This window comes from Mastigoproctus giganteus, chromosome 1 (genome assembly GCF_048544385.1).
Source record: "Mastigoproctus giganteus isolate SK-2022 chromosome 1, ASM4854438v1, whole genome shotgun sequence".
Taxonomy (NCBI): Eukaryota; Metazoa; Arthropoda; class Arachnida; order Uropygi; family Thelyphonidae; genus Mastigoproctus; species Mastigoproctus giganteus.
Window position 1 is genome coordinate 56,481,412 of NC_143575.1, and position 20,224 is coordinate 56,501,635.

A 20,224-nucleotide genomic window follows, 5' to 3' on the forward strand; every position below is an offset into this window, starting at 1 on the left:
GTTCTTATTGTAATGAAATGACACTGCAGTAAAACAGTTTTAATCACAGACAATGCTATGTGATTGCTTCAATCACTGATTTTGTGAGATTTCAGCAATCCAGTTGGTGGATTGTGCTAATCTGGCTTTAGAGGAAGGATAGACAGGACAGGGGAGGGCTCAGGGTGGCCATTTTGAAAATTGGTAAGTGGGACAACTTGAAATGAAATGTATAGTGTAGCATTTTTTCCTTCAAAAAGTAAAAGAAAAATTTAAAATTATAATTAAAATACATTTTTTATCAATCGATCAATCAATCATAGTATTTATTTCTTATATGATGTAATGTTAACATGTATTTGTCCTATATAAACTATAATATTATTTATAACAGTTATTTTAAAAATAGCAAGGAAGACTACTTTTACTTTGTATATTTTTCTTTAGATTTTGCTAGTTTTAATTTCTTCTCCTTCTCGAAGATTTTAAAAAGTTTTTAAATTCGGAACAGGATATGTTATAGTTTTCTTTCACCGTAAGTTCGCCTTCTAAATTTTCTGTTAAAGATAGTTTCTCTCTTTCCCCGAGCAGTTTTCATTAAGCTGAAAACTCTTTTTTATAAGCATTTGAATGTGAAATGCTTAATATGGAGCTTACAATTTGAGACAAATTATTTGCCTCCGGCAATTTTGAAGAAAATTGCATCCATTTTTTATTTTATTTTCTTCATTACTCAGTGATGAACAAAATGCCTTTAGACCTTTTCATTTTTCTATTGTTATTAGAATTAATTTTTAACACATCTGTTAAATTCCAATAAGAATTAATTAAAAATACGTAAAATCAATAAATTAACAGTTTTTTCCTCTCTTATTGGGACAAATGATGGTATTATTGGGATGCGGGACTTTAAGTTCTAAATTCGGACAGTTGGCCACCCTGGGAGGGGTTGTGCTCTTAGTTAAAAATCACAAAATCTAAGGCTGTGCATCCAGTTGACATGGGTGGCCAGTGTAATGTGGAATCAGTCTGATGTGATATAAGTACTGGGAAAACAAAAATGAAAGTTGGAGTGTATTCCAGGCTTAATGACTGTGATAACAAGTAACTATAAAGACATAGATTGGGCCAGTAAATCGGAGTGTTTTATGATGGGGATTTTTACTTTTCTGGTATTGAGTGGAATCTGTGGGTAGGTGACTCGCAGAGTAGCAAGAAGTTTGTGGATTTATTGGATAACTGTTTCCTACACCAGCATATTAGAGAGGTAATGAGAGAAAGCAATACTCTTAATATTATTATCAGTAGCTACTCTTAATGCATTAAGAAGCTGCAGATAAAAGAACCATCGGGTGGCTGTGATCATGGTGTATTGATGTGTGATTTACTTAAAGACATAACTGCTGTTGAAGGCGAAGGTAAGGGCTTTTGCTCTCTTAAGGATGACTACAGTAGTTAGACAGTTTTTTTTTTTTTTTTTTTTTTAAATTCTCTGAGTCCGACCAATTGTTGGTTTTACCAACAGCAAGATTACATGCATGAGACAGCATAAATTTAAATTGACGAAGGATTGTTGCAGTATAGATATGTGGAAATTTACCTTCAACTAGCAGATAGTTGATCGTTGGAGCAAACTTCTATCAGATAAAAGTGGGTAGTCTGAATAAATTCAAACTATTCAGACAGGTGATATGGAAAGGTGTCTTTTTTTTTTTTGTTGATACTCTTTAAACTTTGGCATCATTGCTAATACCAAATACTATCTATGAGTTTAAAGTGTCAGTATTTCCATCCTTTGTAGTGACATTGAATTATTTTGGAATTTACCTGACGTATAGCATACTGTGTGATCTGTATAACTCCGAAAATCAAGAATGGCATCTGTGAGACTACAAAGATTGCTGCAAAGTGCTGGGCTGACAGTGAGTTACCTTGGAAAATTCCAGAATTGACCAATTTGTTGATAATTTATATATTAATATGGAAGCTGTTTTCTTGAGATGGCCATTGTGAATAATAGGCCTAACTGATTGAGCTGGTCTCAAATTGAAGATATTTCTTCCTAGATGTGCAAAAAAATGGGGGAAATATAAAAATGCTTGCAACAAGGGAAGGTAACCAACAGGAAAATTTTTTTAATAATTAACTTTCTAGTGGGGTTTTCCTATGATTCTTTCCAGATTCTAAGCAGTGTTTCCATTATTCTTTTCTTTTCCCTCTTTGGGGTTATTAGCAAGGTCTAGTACTATCCACACACCTCAGCTGGAATACACTTTCTTAGTCTATGATAAAGACCTCTCTTAATGACTTTCAAATAGAGAAGGGCATAAAAATGTTTATACTCCGGCATGATCACCAGTGGAGTTTACAATAAATCATCAATACAAAGGTTAATCCTATTTAGCAGCCATGGGCTTAAACCCCAGCTGGCTCAAAGAGTGCATGCTACTGCACTCTCGCTCCAGACCACTCGACTACGTGAAGACTTTTCACATAAGCCAGCTAATACTTGCAAAGCAGTGGAACTGACTGTCCAGAATACTCTAGTAATAGTGAGAAGCATGAGCCATTGTATTGAATCCAGTTGGTGTCAGTTATGATCAAGGGTAACTCTGGTACACCAGACTGAAGCAGTATAGCAAATAATAGGAAAATTTCTTTTTACCAGGAAAATTACTTTTTAAATGAGCCCAAGTGCTTGGCACTTTAAATCCCAATCTGCACGACTGATTCGGATTATCATAGCCAAGTAGTTCTTAATTTTTTTTAGCTAAGTAGACTAGATGCGGGTAGAAAGTCAATTTCATGTTCAATATGATGCCCAGATATTTAACGTCCAGGTAGAGCCTGATGGGGGTATTTGAGATTTTAATCTTTGGTGGTCTGGTAAGTTGAAGGATTCTTTTAAGAAGGATCAACTTTTTTTTCCTTGAGATAGCCAGACTGTGTATAGTCACCCGTCTTTGCATTGTGGCAAGTGCTCTGTTAGCACGAACTTCTATCTCTGGTCTTGTGTCAGCATGGACTGGAAGGATTAGTTGTCTGCAAAAGCGAGAGATTCAACATTTCCGAAGTCTGACCCAAGGAACTCATCCGGGACAATGGACTAGAAAATTGGTTCAAAGACCAAGCCCTGTGACCAGCCTCGGGAGATTAACTTTTGATGCTTGTTGGAATTTGGTAATGCCAAATACTTTTCAGTGATTTAAGTAGGACCTGATAAACTATGAGGTATGAGGTATATTGAGGGTCTAGCGGCTCCTGGGATTTCTCCCATCTCCGCGAATGTTCTATGTATCGGTGACAGTACCCTGTCAAAGCCAGAGATTTAGAAGTGTGTGGGTCATGAGTAGTGTTATATGTTGTGCCCATTGTTTATCCCGCTTATTGGCCGCCAGGCCCCTAATGGGACCAGACGTTGTCCATACCTCGCCACGTGGAGGCTAGCCGGGTGTTACCATTGAGTCAATTGTACTCTGGCTGGTCCTGCCACTTACTTTCCTGGGATTTTAGTGGCTAGGACCTAAAATAAAATTGGAATGACCGCGGTTGATTTTAAATCACTTACATTAAAGCACTAATATGGGGTTAATGCTGAAAGCCTGTTTCTGAAATGCCTAAAAGGTTGGGCGAAATTTTTTGGTGTATTTAAATTTGGACGTGTAGGGCTATACGCTGTGCAAGAAAAAGTGCTGGGAGGGGAGAATGAAGGCTGGTGGGTGAAATAGGAAGAAGAGGGTCGATAGGGTAGGTGACCCCCAATTTTTCAGTGAGGCATGCCCATGCCCCACCAGAGGGAAGAAATGGTGTGGCAGGGAAGAGAGGCGACAGCAAGCCGTCACCTCCCACCCCTGCCGGGTGTGGGAGTAAAAGAATTGCACTGCACAAGAGAGTGCAGAGCATAGAGCCAATGTGGCTCCGTTGAGGCAGCAACTTGGAGTTCTCTATCTTTGTTGGTCTTCTCTGTCATTGGTAGCCATATTTTTCCTCAGCTATGAACACTGGTCAGGTCCATTGTTGGTCTGTTAGCTATGGCTGTGGTTCTCTTCATCATGGGAAGATCCGCAGCTCCATGGGGTTATTCTTGCGATCGCTGGTTTTAGATGATTAGTAGTAAGCAGGTTCCTGGGCGAGGTTCTCCTTGAGTCCTCTCCACGCATGTTCTGTGTTTTTTTTTTTTTTTTTTTACCTTCTGTAGATGGCTATCAATGTTTTACGCCTACCAAATAGTTTTTGGGCATATTCCTTTAGCTCCCTGTATTCCTCAAGGGAGTCCAATAGATGTGATTCCAAGTTCTTGGGGAGGTAGTGTATTGCAGTGATCAGTCTGCACCTGAGGTCCTCATAATGGGTGCAATCATACATAATGTGCTCCCAGCACTCAAGCTCCCCACAGGCACATCTCGGATCCACCTCAATCCCCAGCGTTGCCAGCTTGGCTGTAAAGGCCCCGTGACCAGTCAATAAATAGGTGGTGTATAAGCCAGGTTGAAACCAAGTTGGGGGACTGGGGTACATCCTGTCGATGTTCGGAATGAATTTCCTGGTGATATTTCCCTTATTTGAGTTGGCCCAGCGCTCCTGCCAAACTTGCATCAGGTGTTTTTGCAGCCTTGTCTTTTCATTTTTTTGTGGTGCATTAATGTCCACAGTATAGCCATGGTATGTACAAGGTATTCCTTTCTCTATGTGGTAGTTCATTCCCCTACGCATGATCTCTAAGTCAAGGGGAAGAGCTCCGGCCAAGACCTGCAGCGCGTGGGTACTGGTTGTCCTACAAGCACGTGTAACTGTCAGTAGGATTGTTCTTTGCGTTGCATCAAGGATGCGTCGGTTTACTACAGTTCCTGTTTTGGAAAACCATATTGCTGAGGCGTAAGTGATGATCGGTAGGAAGGTTGTTTTATAAAACAATGACAGGGTGCGTTGGTTTAACCCCCAGTCCCGCCTGACGATCCTAGCCACCAATCCAGAGTATCTTTTGATTTTGGCTCTGATATAAGTTAGATGGTGTTTAAAAGTAAGATTACCATCCAGTATAACTCCTAAATATTTTAACTGGGTCACTAATTTTATTGTGGTAGGTCCCACCTTTATTTGTGGCGGTCTACGTATATCAAGCTTGCTTTTTAGCAGGACGTCTTTGTTGTTGATATCGTCAGGCAGTGGGTTCTGGTCCAGTTTTGCAATATCAGCATTGCCTGATTGGCCTTTTCCTCTAGCTGGGCCCGGCTATCTGCAGCAATGGTGAGGACCAAATCATCAGCAAAGGCCTGGGAGCGCACATCACCTGATAAACTGTGGGAAACCTTTGCATGATGTAATCTTCTGAGGATAGTGGGCCACCATAGCTTGTCAGCAGCACCTGCAAAGTTGATTATAATAGCCATTGAGTATTTGACGTTTGTTCCTGTATCTGCAGTTATCATTCATGGATGGTGTCTTCAGTACAGCAGCCAGCCTTGAAACCGAACTGCAGTGGATAGGTAAGGTTCTGAGCTGTATAATGTATAATTTTTTAGGCAGTAGAGGAGGAGTCTCTCCAGGACCTTGGCCAGGGTGGGAAAGGAGAGCAATTGGTCTGTAAGATATTGGTTCTTCAGGTGCTTTGTCAGGACTCTTGATGATAAGTTGAAGGTTTGCTTCCTTCTAATAGGAAAGGAAGGAGCCTTTTTCAAGACATTTGTTGTAATTTGCTAGGAGGGTATGTGGATAGAGATTGGCAATTTTTTTTTAAAACATCTACTTCCAGTTGGTCTCTGCCAGGGTTTTTTTTTTTAAAGGCCATGTTTAGTTGCTCATTGATCATGAGGAATTCTTCCACAGCGTTTGTAGTGTAGTGCTAAACTACGTATAAATATAGTGCAAGCACATCAGAAATACATAACTATATCTGAATAAATCAGAATATTAGTAAAACGGCATCGTTTTAAGTTATATCTCATATTGTGAATACCTTCACAACTAGTTGCCATGATATTGCACTACTTCGAATAAGTAATGCTTCACCTAAGGAGAAGACTAATGTTACTTATTCTCAGATGGATACCACCACCCACTTAAAACAATAACTTAAAACTATGCCATTTTACTAATATTCTGATTTATTCAGATATAGCTATGTATTTCTGATGCGCTTGCACTATATTTATACATAGTCTAGACTCTCTCATAGCTTGAGGCTTATTCCCTAAACACTTTAGAGTGTAGTGCTAATTGTTGGAGATGATCTGTCGTTCTTCATTGAGTGATTCATAATCAGTGGAGAATAGGACATCTAGCATAGCTATGGAATCTTGCCATGTGTATGTGCAGGTGCCATTAGGCTTGGTAGTAGAGTTGAGGATTTCATGCCTGGGGAGTTCATTATCAACTCTCCAGGGATAATTTTTCCCATTGGTAGAAACAAGATGCTGCCAAAAGGCTCTTTTGGTGACTGTGTAGTTGTTTCAGAGCAATCAGTACACCTCCTTGGCCACTTCCTGAAGTGGTAGCTGGGCATGAGCTCTTTGAAAGGCTTTCCTAGCTTGATGTACCCTCTTCCTCCTGTGATCCCCAAGATCTACATTCCACCATGGGACTAAATTTCTCTAGGACCTTCTCTTAGAAATGGCATCAGACCAGGCATGTGTGACATTCCTAGTAAAGGAAATAACACAGTCCTTTGATGTTAGATGGTTCAAGCAAGGTGAGTCATCATGGAATTTCTCAGCCAGAACATCTTTGAAGTGGGTCTAGTCAACTTTTTGTAGTATTGAAGCGAACAGTATCCCTTGGTAGGGGAGGAGTACAATCCACAGAATGACCAAGCAAGAAGGTGATCGCTCTGTGATCAGAAGTGGTCCAGGCTTTGTTTACTTTTTAATTCTTGAATTTCAGAGTAATAGCTGGTGTGGTCAGAGTTATGTCTATAGTGTGGTACTATATGTGGGGAGGTTCCCCAGTTTGTTGAGCACTTGTAAATTGTAAACCGATATGAATTGCTCAAGTTGTTTCCCATTGTGGGTTCCTTGATGGTCTGGAGTCTGAATACGTCACAAGTGTGAGTGTCAAATGCAATCAACAGCTTACGCCCTGTGAGAGATTTAAGAGTAGTTTGGATAATTCCTGTTGCCATAGTGATGTCTTCATCCAGTTGTGTGTACAGTGAGATTATATGGAGGGAACCCATGGCTGTTGAGATCTGTGCACAGGCACTAAAAGGTATGCAAAAAGAGGATACCCTGGTGACAGATTTATATTTTTATAACTGTGATTGCAACCTAGAGGGGTATCGTTTGTTCTTTGTGTGATCCTGTAAGAGTTTAGGTATCCAATAACATTACCCTTGTGAGTATAGGCTCCTGTAGCATAATGATGTCATGTTCTCAACCACTGATTTGGTCAACCACTGTCCTAGCATTGGGCATTTATCTGTAAAAATTTTCTCTTTGGGATTTCCTGTGTAGGAACATCTATCCATAGTTGGTTCTCAGTTGGTATGTCCTTTTTGCTTTAAAGTATGTCGTGCAGTTGTTGGGGTCCCTAAATTGGGTAATCATGTAGCATCTTAGCATACAGTCGGTCCTCGTATAACACGTGTTTACATTACACGAATTCGATCATACACGATTTATAAATAGGGGAACGTTATCTTATATAACACGAACCGAATTCGCTTATACACGATTCGACTTTGTGTTTACAAGAAATGGCAGTCGAACGCGGAATCACCCCAACCGATCGCAACACGATAGGAATGAAGAAGATTCTGAAAATGTATTTATGTGTTTTATATCAGTGAAGGGGAAACACATTTCACCATAATAACGTAAAAACCAACACAATTCCAGCTATCGATATAATAGCAAATGCAATTAGATGGAGTTTACTACCAGTTTATAACAGATTCCATTAGCAGAAACGCAACTGGAAATTGTTTTTATTGTTTTATGGTAGTAACCCCCAGAAATGTGCTTTAGTAAAATGTGGGGTGTTAATAGTGTATCTCGGCCTTTACAGTGTTGTTTATTCAGTTGCTACACGCGCGCAGCTTTGTTTATGTGTATCAAGCGTGCCTCCTCGTTTTATAATTGTGCTTTATTCCCTAAAAATGAGTAATACTTAAAAGGTGTGAAAAGGAAGCGTTCTGGCTAAGATACTGCAGATTCAGAGAAAAAAAAAAAGAAGCAATATCGATAAACAGAGGCGGACTGGATCAAAAATTCTTAACCGGGAAAATTTATAGTGGCCTCATACTACGGTTTATGGCCAAAATCACACCGGCCTCCGGCCCACCGTGGTTTCCCCCGTAAGGCTTCTGTCCACTTCTGTCGATAGAGAAAAAATATGAAATTGTGAAACGCTTTGAGCGAAATGAAAGGCCATGTGATATTGCACGTGCTATAGACCTAAATCAGGCAACGCCGAGAATTACAAAGAATGCAGAGAAAATAAAAACAACTTTCATAGCAGGAACAACTCAGTGTAATTAAAATCCATTAGATTAAGATACAAGAATTGGAAGAGATGGAACGGCTGTCATCTGTTTGGATAGAAAATCAAATAAAAAACAAGTTTGCTTACGATAGAAGCAAAAGCATTAGCAATATTTTATTACGACTTACGTATTATAAAATACGTAAGTATTTTATTACAACTACTTTATTTAATATAATAATTTTTTTACGAATAAAATACGTATTTTATTCGTAAAAATACTTTTTTAGTATTAAAAAATACTAAAAATACTTTATTATAATATTTTTATTACGTATTTTAATCGTTATAAAATATTTACATTTTATAACGATTAAAATCACCCGATTATTTATTGTTTGGTAATGTTTTGGTTCCAAATGTGTGTTCAATCTTGGGTGGTCGGCACCTAACCCTACTTTTCCCATAGGGCCTGTTGTTTATATTGCACGAGGTTTTCTAGGAATGCAACTATCGTGCTATACGAGGACAGACTGTATTTACAATTTGTGCAGACTTCTGGCTATTCTTTATTGGGGTAGTCTTTAAACACATGCCCATGCTGGGCACAGTACCCACAGGTTGTGTCGTGCTGGTTATAGATGTGTGATCTGTGTCCAAACTGCTGACACCTGTAACACTTAGGAATGGAAACATGTTCCTTAAATCTATGGATTCCCCATCCAACAAATATTCTTTCTTGGTTGTTGATGACCTTCCGTGATCTAGGGGAGAGCTTAACGACCCAGTTCACTCTCATTGCAGATCTTAATTTTGTGTTATATTTGGGGTGAGATCCTAATCAATATTGTCTTCTACCATGTACATATGTAAATTCTTATGATAGTTCCTCTGCAGGGATACCCTTGTCTAGGTCAAAAATGACAATGGAGGGACCCTTTCATTTTGGGGTCTCATCTTTCAGACCAACAGAGGGAATACTTGGATTTTGGAGAATAGTTAGGGCCTTCTCCCTGGTTTCAGTTTCAATAATAAGACTTGGTGTTCTTGTCTTCCTTAAACTCTGAATCTTTAGTGTTTCATCTAATCCTTGAGCTTGGTCATGAGTACTTTGACTGCATCACTGGTCTCAAATTTAGCCTCTTCAGTAGGCTTAACCAGAATGACACGAGGTTCTATTGTCTTTTTATTGGTTTTCTTGTGTTGAATCTGGTATCCCTTGGCAGCAGATGTAGCAGCATGATGACTCCTCAACACCTTGGCAAATGAATGGGGATATTGTCACATTTGTTTTTCCCATTATTGTGTGAAGATGTCAAGTTTAGCAGACATCTTTTTATTCTCTGTGTGAAAACACAGGATTGTACTCTCCATTCTTGACCAAATTCCAATGAAGTTAGTCCTAATAGTGGCCAATATTCTATTAGTCTTGGCCATATATTCTTCTAATACATCCTTAATCTTCACTAACTTATCAGTGGGGGGCCTCCTGCAGTGGTTCTTCCCTCTCTATGGTATAATCTGATCCTGGGTCACTGGTTTACACTCTGGCTGGTTCTTCTGGAATACCTCTTAGGGGTTAGAGACTCAACACCCGAATGGTATAGGGGTCTTCTAGATTTCTTCTTGAAATGCATGGTTTTGTCTCTCTTCCTCTGTTCTTTTTTGTCGCGTTGCCTGAGTGCACTCTTTAGAGCTCCTGCTGGCATCTAGACAATCCTTTTCTGTGCATTCTGGATCAGAATCCAACATAATGGTGATTGTAGTATAGTAGGGCCTTTAAGTCTAGATTACCAGGTTAACATTGGATTATCGAGTGGCTCAGATAATCAACTTGAAACCCACACAGTCCTATAGAGCTCCGCAAGACAAGAACAATGGTATATTGCCTGCTACTCTAGGACAATTATTGCCAGAAGAGATGTAGGCAATTATTTGGGCTACTTGGTAAAGGGGGAATAGCAGTGGGGAAAAGACACTCTGTCTTAATGTGGAAACGGGACAACTTTCAATAGCGGGTTTTCAAAAACAGTAGTGAAGAGTTTTTCACTCAAATGCATGGTTCCTTAGGTTGAGGGGATGAAATGGAGGAAAATACAAGAAAGGTTATTTCTGCTATAAAAACACTGGAGATAATGGAGAACAAAGGAACAGTGTCCGTTCAAGGTCACTCAGAGGGATACCCCTACCCCAGTCAAGGCAGCCAGGTGTGGCAGCAGATCACTACTCTCTCCAATGTCCTGTCTGTGGCAACATACCTGTACCTGAGCCATAGGCAAAACTTTGGATAAATAATGCTACAAATCAGGCTAGGTAATCCTAGAAACTAAATTCTTTTCTTACAAGGGAGATCCACAGGACAAAACAAATCTGTTGACACCAAATTCTGCAGGCAAACTATAATATATCCATACCAAAAACAGTGCAAAACGGAACTAAAAAAAAATACAACAGAGGATTTTGTCCTACAAGAATAATTTCACTGGCATTTGAGCAAACATTAGGATCAGAAAATTTGAAATAGTAATCCAGCCAATTAAATAAGGAGTAGTAGTCACACAGACCATCCATTTTACATCCTTGTAATGATAAATGACACAAGGCTAAGAATGGCCATGAACAAGAGGTGCTATTAGAGAAGAGACTATCACCAAATTGTGATCTGAAGTACTTTGAGGACACTGATATTGACTATACTTTGAAGGATTATTGATATGAGAGATATATATATTGATATATCGAAGGATATGAAGGAAGGTGAGGAAAAGATGAGTGTTGGGTATATGGTTGATATTGTCCAGTATTTTGGAAGATAAATGAATGGGTTGTGTGTGTGCTCATTAGTAATCACATAAGCCTCACCATCTCGACCAGCCGGGTGCATGTAACTAGAAAATTGAAGCCTTCCATAGTTGTGAACATTAAAAATCACCAAAGAAATTACCTTCCTGTTAGGAGAATTAGATTCAAGAAAGTAAAGTTTCAAAGAAAAGAAATCAAACTTCCAAATGATTAGGTAAGTTGGGAGAAATGATAGAGGCAACAGATGAATTTGGCAGAATGAGGTATAGAGATTTTAAATCAGAGGAGATTAAAAAGAGGATATTCAGATTAGGAAGTGTCTGAGAAGGAATATGGCTCACTGATTTTGTTTTAATAATACAGCAGGCCCTCGTTATAACATGGTTCACTCTACGATGATTCGCTATAGCGCTGTTCTTATATTATAACCCATATCTCACTATAACGCTGTCACAACTCACTATAATGCTCTTTTACCAGCGTACAGATTGAATTTTTGGCATGTTTAACGAAAACATTTCATCTGAAAAAGTTTCATTTCATTGAAAATGAATAGCAAAGTTTCTCACACTGACTTGCAAAATTTTCCCACGCTCAGTGAAATTTTCTCCCACGCTAATTTAATTGCACTATGATGACTTGTTATGCAGTTCTGAGATCAACATTTTAAAAAATGATCAAGTATATTGCTTGTAATATTTGTGTTATGTACATTTATCCAAAGTCTAGTCATCACTGGGTACAGTGTTAGACATCGTCTGTAATGAACAGTTTACTCTAACATTGTATCATAATTAATGCAACACAGTTACATTTTCGAAGATTAATAATGGCGGATAAGAATTAAAAAGGAACAGCATCTGGACGCGGTACGAAGACTACTAAGGTAAGAAAAATACTGAATTTGAAAATTAGATTATACGTTTTGAAGCGAATCAATTCCATACAAGTGGATGTCTTTGAATGGAATCGATGTGTGCAATAATTTAGGACTGGCAGGTTCAACTGTAGGAACAATTTTAAAAAAATAAAGAATTAATTTTAGCAGCGGGAAAGACAACTGTTCCACTGCAAGCAACTAGGCCAGATATTATAATTGAAATGGAGAGACTTCTAAATAATTTTATTGAAGATAATATCCAATGCACAATTTCGTTAAGTTAAATATTATAGATCTGAAGAAAGCTCACCTTTAAAAAAAAAAATAAAAATAAAAGTGGAACCATTTAAAGCTAGTAAGGGCTGGTAAGATAGATTTAAAATCCAGGGAGAAGCCACAAGTGCAGATCAAGAAGGAGCCAAAACTTTCAAAGAAGAACTAAAAATTATTGAAGAGTGGTGTTAAACTTCTCAGCAAGTTTTTAACATAGATGAAACGGGACTTTTTGGAAACTAATGCCTAAAAGAAGTTTCATATCGAAAGAAGGGGAAAAAAACATGCCAGGCTTCAAAGCGGCAAAAAGGATCAATTGACTTTATCGTTGGGTGGTAACTCTGCAGGGATTTTAAAGTAAAAATCCTTTTAATTTACTAGGAAGATGGCCAAAGTACAACCCAAAATTGACCAGAGTTACGAAAACTTGGCAGCTGAGGGCTATCGGATTAATAAATTCATGATTTTAAGTTTAATTTTGATATGTAATGTAGTTACTTATCACATAATTATATACGTATGTAATGGAGAATATTTTATATGGACAAATTTTTAATATTAAATATTTTGACCGAAATTTGTGCGTCTTTTTGCTACCGTTTATTATCGATTAGGATTTATTATCCTGTGGCATAGACTGCGACTCACAAATACATATGTTATATTATGGGAATACGACGCTCGCTTAGCGCTGATTCACTTAGCGCTCTGTTTATCAGGAACTAGTTATCAGTGTTAAGCGGGAGCCACTGTACAGTAAAATGATTCAGTGGGTCACTGATTCAAAAAAAATTTTTTTTTTTTTTTTTTCCCCCACATGGAATGAATAGCACCTATTCAATGATTCAGAAATTTTTTTTTTTTTTTTTTTTTTCAATTTAAATATATGAATCATCATTATGAAATAATTATTCAGAAGCATTACAACTGTTGATAGTTCCATTTGCTGGAAATGGTTAATTTTTTTCACTAATATCTAGTAGGTGCTCACATCTGGTGAGTATGGGCTTGGCACACCCAGGGTCCTGAGCTGGATATCATCATTCTTCTCTTTCTTGGTGATTCCCTTCTACTTTTGTCTCTCTCTCTCTCTCTCTCTCTCTCTCTCTCTCTCTCTCTCTCTCTCTCTCTCTCTCTCTGTCTCACAAGGTTACTCTGGAACTTTTTTTTTTTGCTGGTGCAGAATAAGCCTCAGGCTTCCTTGCATCATATGGATCTTAATAATAATAAGATATTGATATACTTGGTTTGGTTTCTAAGGGCACTTGCAATAGAGTTTGCATAGGCCCTGATTAACTCCAATCGTGGGCCAAGTATATTAGTATACTGTAAATTACAGATATCAGCAAAACAGTAGCTAGAGTTGCCAGGAAATATAACTTGAGTACCTATTTCAGTGGTAAGAAGAAACTCAAACAGCTTTTCACTTCCCACAGCCAGGATATCATGGTCAGGGGCTCAATGCACTAAGTAGATTGTGAGTGTGGATTATTATGCTTTGTGCAGATCAGTAGAAGATAAAATAAAGGAAAAGAATTACAGAAAAGAGCATCAGGCCCAAATATCTCCACAGCTCTGAAATAGCTTGTCATTCATGGACAGAGATACAGAGCTTCAAACTGGAAGTGCTCCTATACTCTTTGTGGCCAGGTTTAACAAATGTTGATAGAATAAGGAATCATTTTTCATACAATCCCTCCTTCCCCATTTAAGAGCCAATGGAAATTGCAGATCTCTCAACATAAGAACTGAATGGGTCAATATTTAAGGGTCAGATAACCAAGACGGGCTTCATTAAACTCACAGAGGGTGAGAACATTGTGCAAAGTCAGAATTTCCAACGTCAAACTAACACAAGAAGTTTTACATTCTTACCAAGCTGGAGTTCTCACACCCAAAATGACATCGTCCCAGTAGACCAGTCAGAAGATAACAAAGGATAGGACAGGAAATAAGTCCTCAAATATGAAAGACAGATGAGTCATCTCATAGCCTGGTTTCCAGTAGGGCTTACAATACCGGTCAAAATCTTAATACCAGTATTTTTAATTTATGAAACTGGGATTTATTGAGAAAAACAAATGTTTTTCTCAATACATTTTGATGACAGTTAGGCGCAATAAAGTAAGGAAAAAACAAGTACTGCAATTATTTGAATTTAAGTTTTAAATAAACATTTATTGCAATAATAAATATTCTGAAAAAAATCATTAAAAATACAGTTATTCTAAAAACAAAAACATATATATTGTTACTGCAAAGTTTAGTTATGTTTAAGCACCCACACTACCTGTCTAAATAAAGTGAGCTCTTAAAAAACATAAGCAATCAATAGTATGATCGTTTAAAATGGATCTAATTTTGGTACATATTTGATTAGCGGCAGAAAATGCCCCTTTGGATTCTATTCTGGTACTATTATACAGATAATCGTAGACGATCTCAGTCCATATTTTCTAGGCTTTGAACTTTTTTAGCAAAAATAGTTAAAAGTATTTCATTAATTTCCGACTCAAGTTCATCTTTTAAAACCTCATTGGAGTCGGACAATTTCTTATTTTGGAAAGAATTTGCAGAACACTAATGTTCTGTTCCATGTTGGTCTTCCATGGTTGAATTATGTTCATCATTTTCTGAAGGAGAAAGATGTTTTATTCAGCGAAGTATAATTTTCACTATAGTATCTTTACTGAGTCTGGAAGAGAGAAAAGAGTGGTGATAAGGAATGAAGAGAGCAAAGAGGAATTCTTCACATATATAAATGCAAAGAAGAGAAGGACAAATCAGATCGGACGCATATGTAATTGCATGGGATAGTATTAGATACCCCAACTAATGTTGCTGATAAATTCGATATTTACTAAAGAAAAACCTTCACGTCAATGAGAAATTATGGGAGTGAAGTTGAAAAAAAATGTAATTAATGATGTTGAAATTTCACATGTGATTTAATGAGAAAACTTTTGTGCCCACAGGCGAGTAAGTCACCTGTGGTTGATGGCATATACCCTATAATCTTAAAGGAGGTGGCAAGTGAGTGCATTGAACCATTAAGGCTAGTTATGAGAGCACCACTGGATTCAGGAGAGATTCCATTGGATTGGTGTAAATTGGAACATAAAGGCAGTTCTGGGAGTGTAACGGGAAATTACCGACCGGCTGGTCTAAGTTCAGTAGTAGGGAAAATCATGGAGGCAATGATCAAGGGTTGAATTCAGGATCATTTAGATGGAAATGGAATTCTGTAGGATACACAGCATGGTTTTGTGAAGGGAAAATAATGTTTAACAAATCTAGTTAGCCATTTTGATAGGTCACTCGTGAGCTGGATTTAGAGAATAATTTCAACATTGTTTATTTAGATTTCAGCAAAGCATTTGACTCAGTCCCACATGGGCGGTTACTTTATAAGTTGGAGCAGGTTGGAATCATAGGAAAAATCCTTAGATGATAGCACGATAGCTTGAGGGCAGGGGATTGTGATAAATGGTTATTCCTCAGATTGGGTTAATGTAAGAAGTGGGGTTCTCCAAGGATTAGTATTGGGACCACTGTTGTTTTTGATTATTTTAAATGACATCTATGAAGGGATATAGGGTGTGATGTCTAAACTTGCAGATGATGTAAAGATAATGTAGAGTAGTTAATGATCGCCTCCAAGCAGAGCTTCTTCAGAGTGACCTAGATAGACTTCCGGGATGGTCAGAAAAGTGGCAGCTATATGCTTTAATTCAGCAAAATGCAAGGTTTTACACCTGGGGAACAGCAACCCCAAAATAACTTATACACTTGGTCGAGTTGAACTAAAGTCAGTAGTGGAGGAACAGGACTTGGGAGTTACGATACGGTCAGACTGGAAGTTGTCCGAGAATTGTGGATAGGTTGCATTGTTGCGTGGTGTCCTGTTGATGATTTATCGAACAATTGCTTGTAGAGATAAGGACGTCATAATCACATAAAGGTGATTTTATAACCTTATTGTGATTAAATTATAAACTATTTTTTTTTTTTTTTAAATTAGTACTGAAAAACTGGTATTTTTTGTATCAATATTGGTATTTGAATACCGGAAAAAAATGACCGGGATCCCGGGACCTCAGTATTGTAAGCCCTAGTTTCCAGCCACCCAAGCTTATCTTGTGACAACAAGAAATCAGCTATTTTCACAGATATCAGTGACTTCAGATGTTTATTCCCTTTAGTCAAAGGCTGTGACATGATAGTTGAAATATTACAGTAAATGTACTGATTTTTCTTGACAGGACTTTACTTACTTTAAGAAATATCAACTTAGTTTGTTAATTTGATGTAGCTATACAAAATAGAATAAAAGTAGTGCATTTAAAAATTACCAGTGCAATGTTCAGCATTTCTTTAATAATATGAACTGAAATTTGGTCATTACAGCTGCAGTTGATATAAGGTGCTTCATTTTGCTGTTGAGAAACGAACAAGCATTCTCACTTCTTCAGTCCAGACTTTGCAGTTTTCAGTCAACAAACAATTTATCTTGGCTCATTCATATCAAAATGAGCCTCAACAGATATGAAGAATGTTAGTATTCTTTAGGTTTCAAACCTTAACAGAGTTTTTATTATGAAAATAACTGCGAATCCTGATATAATTCTTTTGACATTTCTCCTTCTAGTATTTGTTTATTCTAATTGTTTTCTTGTGGATTTTTTTTTAATGCTTGGTGCTTTGTTAGTATGATACATTGCAAATTTCATTTCACTGAATATTGTTTACAATTATTTTAAAAGAACTGTTATTTATTCTAATAACTTTTGTACTTTTCTAATATATAGAAGTAGTAATTTCCACTTAATTTTATTTAAATTTTGACTTGAAGATCAATAACAAATAAATAAAATGACAAAATGCACATTGTAAAACTAAAAATATTTGAGATTATTAATTTAAAATATTTTATTTATGTACAGTATACATAGAACATTTTGTTACTTCACAGATTATTACTTCTTCAATTTTTAGGTGCATTAGTGCATATATATGTTGGGCCTATTATCTTTACTATGTCTGTCCATCCATCTAATAATTCAGCTCCTAGCAGATGGATTTTTGTGCAGTTTTATATTTGGGTCTTGAGCCACCCCAAACTTCATTGAAATTGGACCAGTTGAAAAAATGACAATTATTATTTTTGTGTTCATCTTCATGTAATAAACTTCATTTCCAGTGGTTGGATTTTCATGAAATTTTATATTTCACTCATTTAGAACAATTTGTCAAGCCTTTCCAAATTTTATTAAAATTGGACTAATAGAAATCAGGCAGTTTTTCTTTGTCTGTCCATCCACATGTAACTAGTTTACTCCTTGTGGATGGATTTTCACAAGATTTTATATTTTGCTCTTTTAGAATGATTTGTCAAGCCTTTCCCAATTTAATTAAAATTTGACTAATAGAAATTCAGCAGTGATTAATTCTCTGGCTGTCTACATGATAACTTGACTCCTAGTAGCTGGATTTTCATAAAATTTTATATTTGGGACTTTCCAAATTTCATTAAAATCAGAACAATAGAAATCCAGCAATTATTAGACACATTGGCATATATACATAATGCACCTATTATCTTTGCCATGTCTGTTCGTCATCTGCATATAATAACTCAACTCCTAAAGGATGGATTTTTATGAAATTTTATAGTTTAGCCTTTCAAAAAGATTTGTCAAGCCATTCCAAATTTCATTAGAATCATTCAGACCATTGGAACTCTGACAGTTATTTCTTTGTCTACTCCCAGTGGATGGATTTTCATGAAATTTTATATTTCATTCTTTTGGAACGATTTGTCAAGCTTTCCTATTTTTCATACATAATCATAAAGGCTATATAGTGTATAGGTCGTATAGTGTATATTGTAGCTGAAGCACTAAATATTATGTTTGTTGCCATGCCCTGGTTGAAGGTATGAATGGCAATGTGGTGTATGGGGTGAACCAAAATATTCTCAGTTTGCACATAACTTGTTGTTTTTTACTTTTTTTTTTTTTTTATTATTTTTTTTAATAAATCATGAATTATTGCTATTTGCTAACATGGCCAAAATGTAATGCACTGCATACATTAACTAACTTTGTTGTTTTTAATGTTTTAATTTTTATCACTCACTTTAATACAGAAATTCAACTTTACTGCAGTCTAAAATGTGTGAAAAATTGCTGAAGTTAAATTAGATTACTAAATATAATACTTGCTAAATTAGTGAACCAATTAGGTTACAGGAATGTTTCTAGAAAAAAAGATTTGAAATCAGTAAAACAGAAGGCTTCTTTCATTATGCTCCCATATCTGTTTTTTATATGTTTATTCTGATTTGTTTGAACTCTGATTTCTTCTGGGGTATGTCTTACTATTGGATCCCATGGGGGGAGTGGACACACTGAATCCTTCTGCTACAATTTCCATTTTTTTTATTTTGTGAATTCTCTTATAACTGTATTTACAGTATGGGTGGATACATAGTATCATTCATAATTTCCAAAGTTTTTCTTTCATTGTAAATCAATACATTTTTATTATTGTAATCAAGTTTTTATTGGACTTTGAAAATAATTTGTTGTACTGAATTTTTTGTCAAAAGTATTTCCTTCATAGCAGACTTACCAGGCACTAACATTAAAAAGAGGAAGTTGGCCAGAACCTGGAAATTTTTCATTTATAGTTGAATACCCCAATGATGTCTGTCTTCGGAACACATTGTATTTGCTGTGACAAAATTCTGCATCCACCCCCCCTCCCTTTAATAGGGTGGCACCATGTTTCTGATATTCTTACCATGTTAGCATTTGATAACGTAATCAATTCTTCAAATTCATCAGATTTATTTATTGTGCTAATGTCAGTGGTGTATATGCAAGTTATTATGGGCAGTTTGTGTTTTAGCAACTCTGAGCCCATATAATTATTGATTCCATGTGGACTTAGAGGTTCACATGGGACCAGCAGTTAGTAAGATCAAATATCAATAAAAATTAAAATTATATTTGTTGTAATGCAATTTTGCTGTATATCATTATAAAATTCGGGATGGGATGCACAGCTCTTCCATCTTTTACAAATTTTTAATTTGTAGTTTGTGGTGGGGAATTACATTCACTTAATACATTTTTTTTCTTGGCACTTTAAGGACTACATTTATCATGGCAAGTGGAATGTTGTATATAAGGTTGTATGTGATATAGCTTTACAATGAATGTAATAGATAATAGCTTTATCTGAAATTTGGAGGCTTCTTATTTTGATTATAACCTTCAGTTCATATTATTCTTTAGATATTGGAAACAAGTTGGGAAGACTTCTGTTCAAAAGTTAATGAACAAGTAACAAATCCACTGACAACTTATCTGGGTCAATTTCCAGAAATGCGAGTAAGTGAGCATAATTTTGAAAGTTGTTAGAAATAGCAATAAAAATTTAAAATATTGAAAAAATTACTTTCCATCAATTTTTTGTGATTTACTTTTACTGCATTATAATGGAGTTATTTTGAACTTTGAAATTAATTCTGAAAATAAATAAATAAATGAAAAAAATAACTACTTCAAATTTTCTCCCACCAAAAACTGTCACCTTTTTTAAATCTACTTTTCAAACACTGGTTGAGTTGCAGGATTGTCACGTGTGTCCCATCCTAATATGATTTGTTCTTGCAGTCTAATTTAAGTAAGTTTTATTACATATCCCCACATTGGAATGCTTAATTATCCCAATGGGGAGGGTTATTTAATGTTTGAATAACCCTCCCCATTGGGATAATTAAGTGACAATGTTAGTCACTTAATTATCCCAATGAGGAGGGTTATCTTTCCATCTGATTTAAGCCCCACCTGAGTATTGTGGTAC

The 20,224-nt window shown here is 36.5% G+C and overlaps 1 protein-coding gene across 1 annotated transcript in view; it reads left to right on the forward strand.

Annotated features, from left to right (window-relative positions):
- Window positions 1–20,224, forward strand: part of LOC150090811 (myc box-dependent-interacting protein 1-like) — a 250,695-nt gene that overhangs the window by 124,197 nt on the left and 106,274 nt on the right. The window contains exon 5 of the mRNA XM_090380153.1: window positions 19,654–19,749. Coding sequence (XP_090236279.1) covers window positions 19,654–19,749 — 96 coding nt within the window. The remainder of the gene's footprint in view (window positions 1–19,653; window positions 19,750–20,224) is intronic.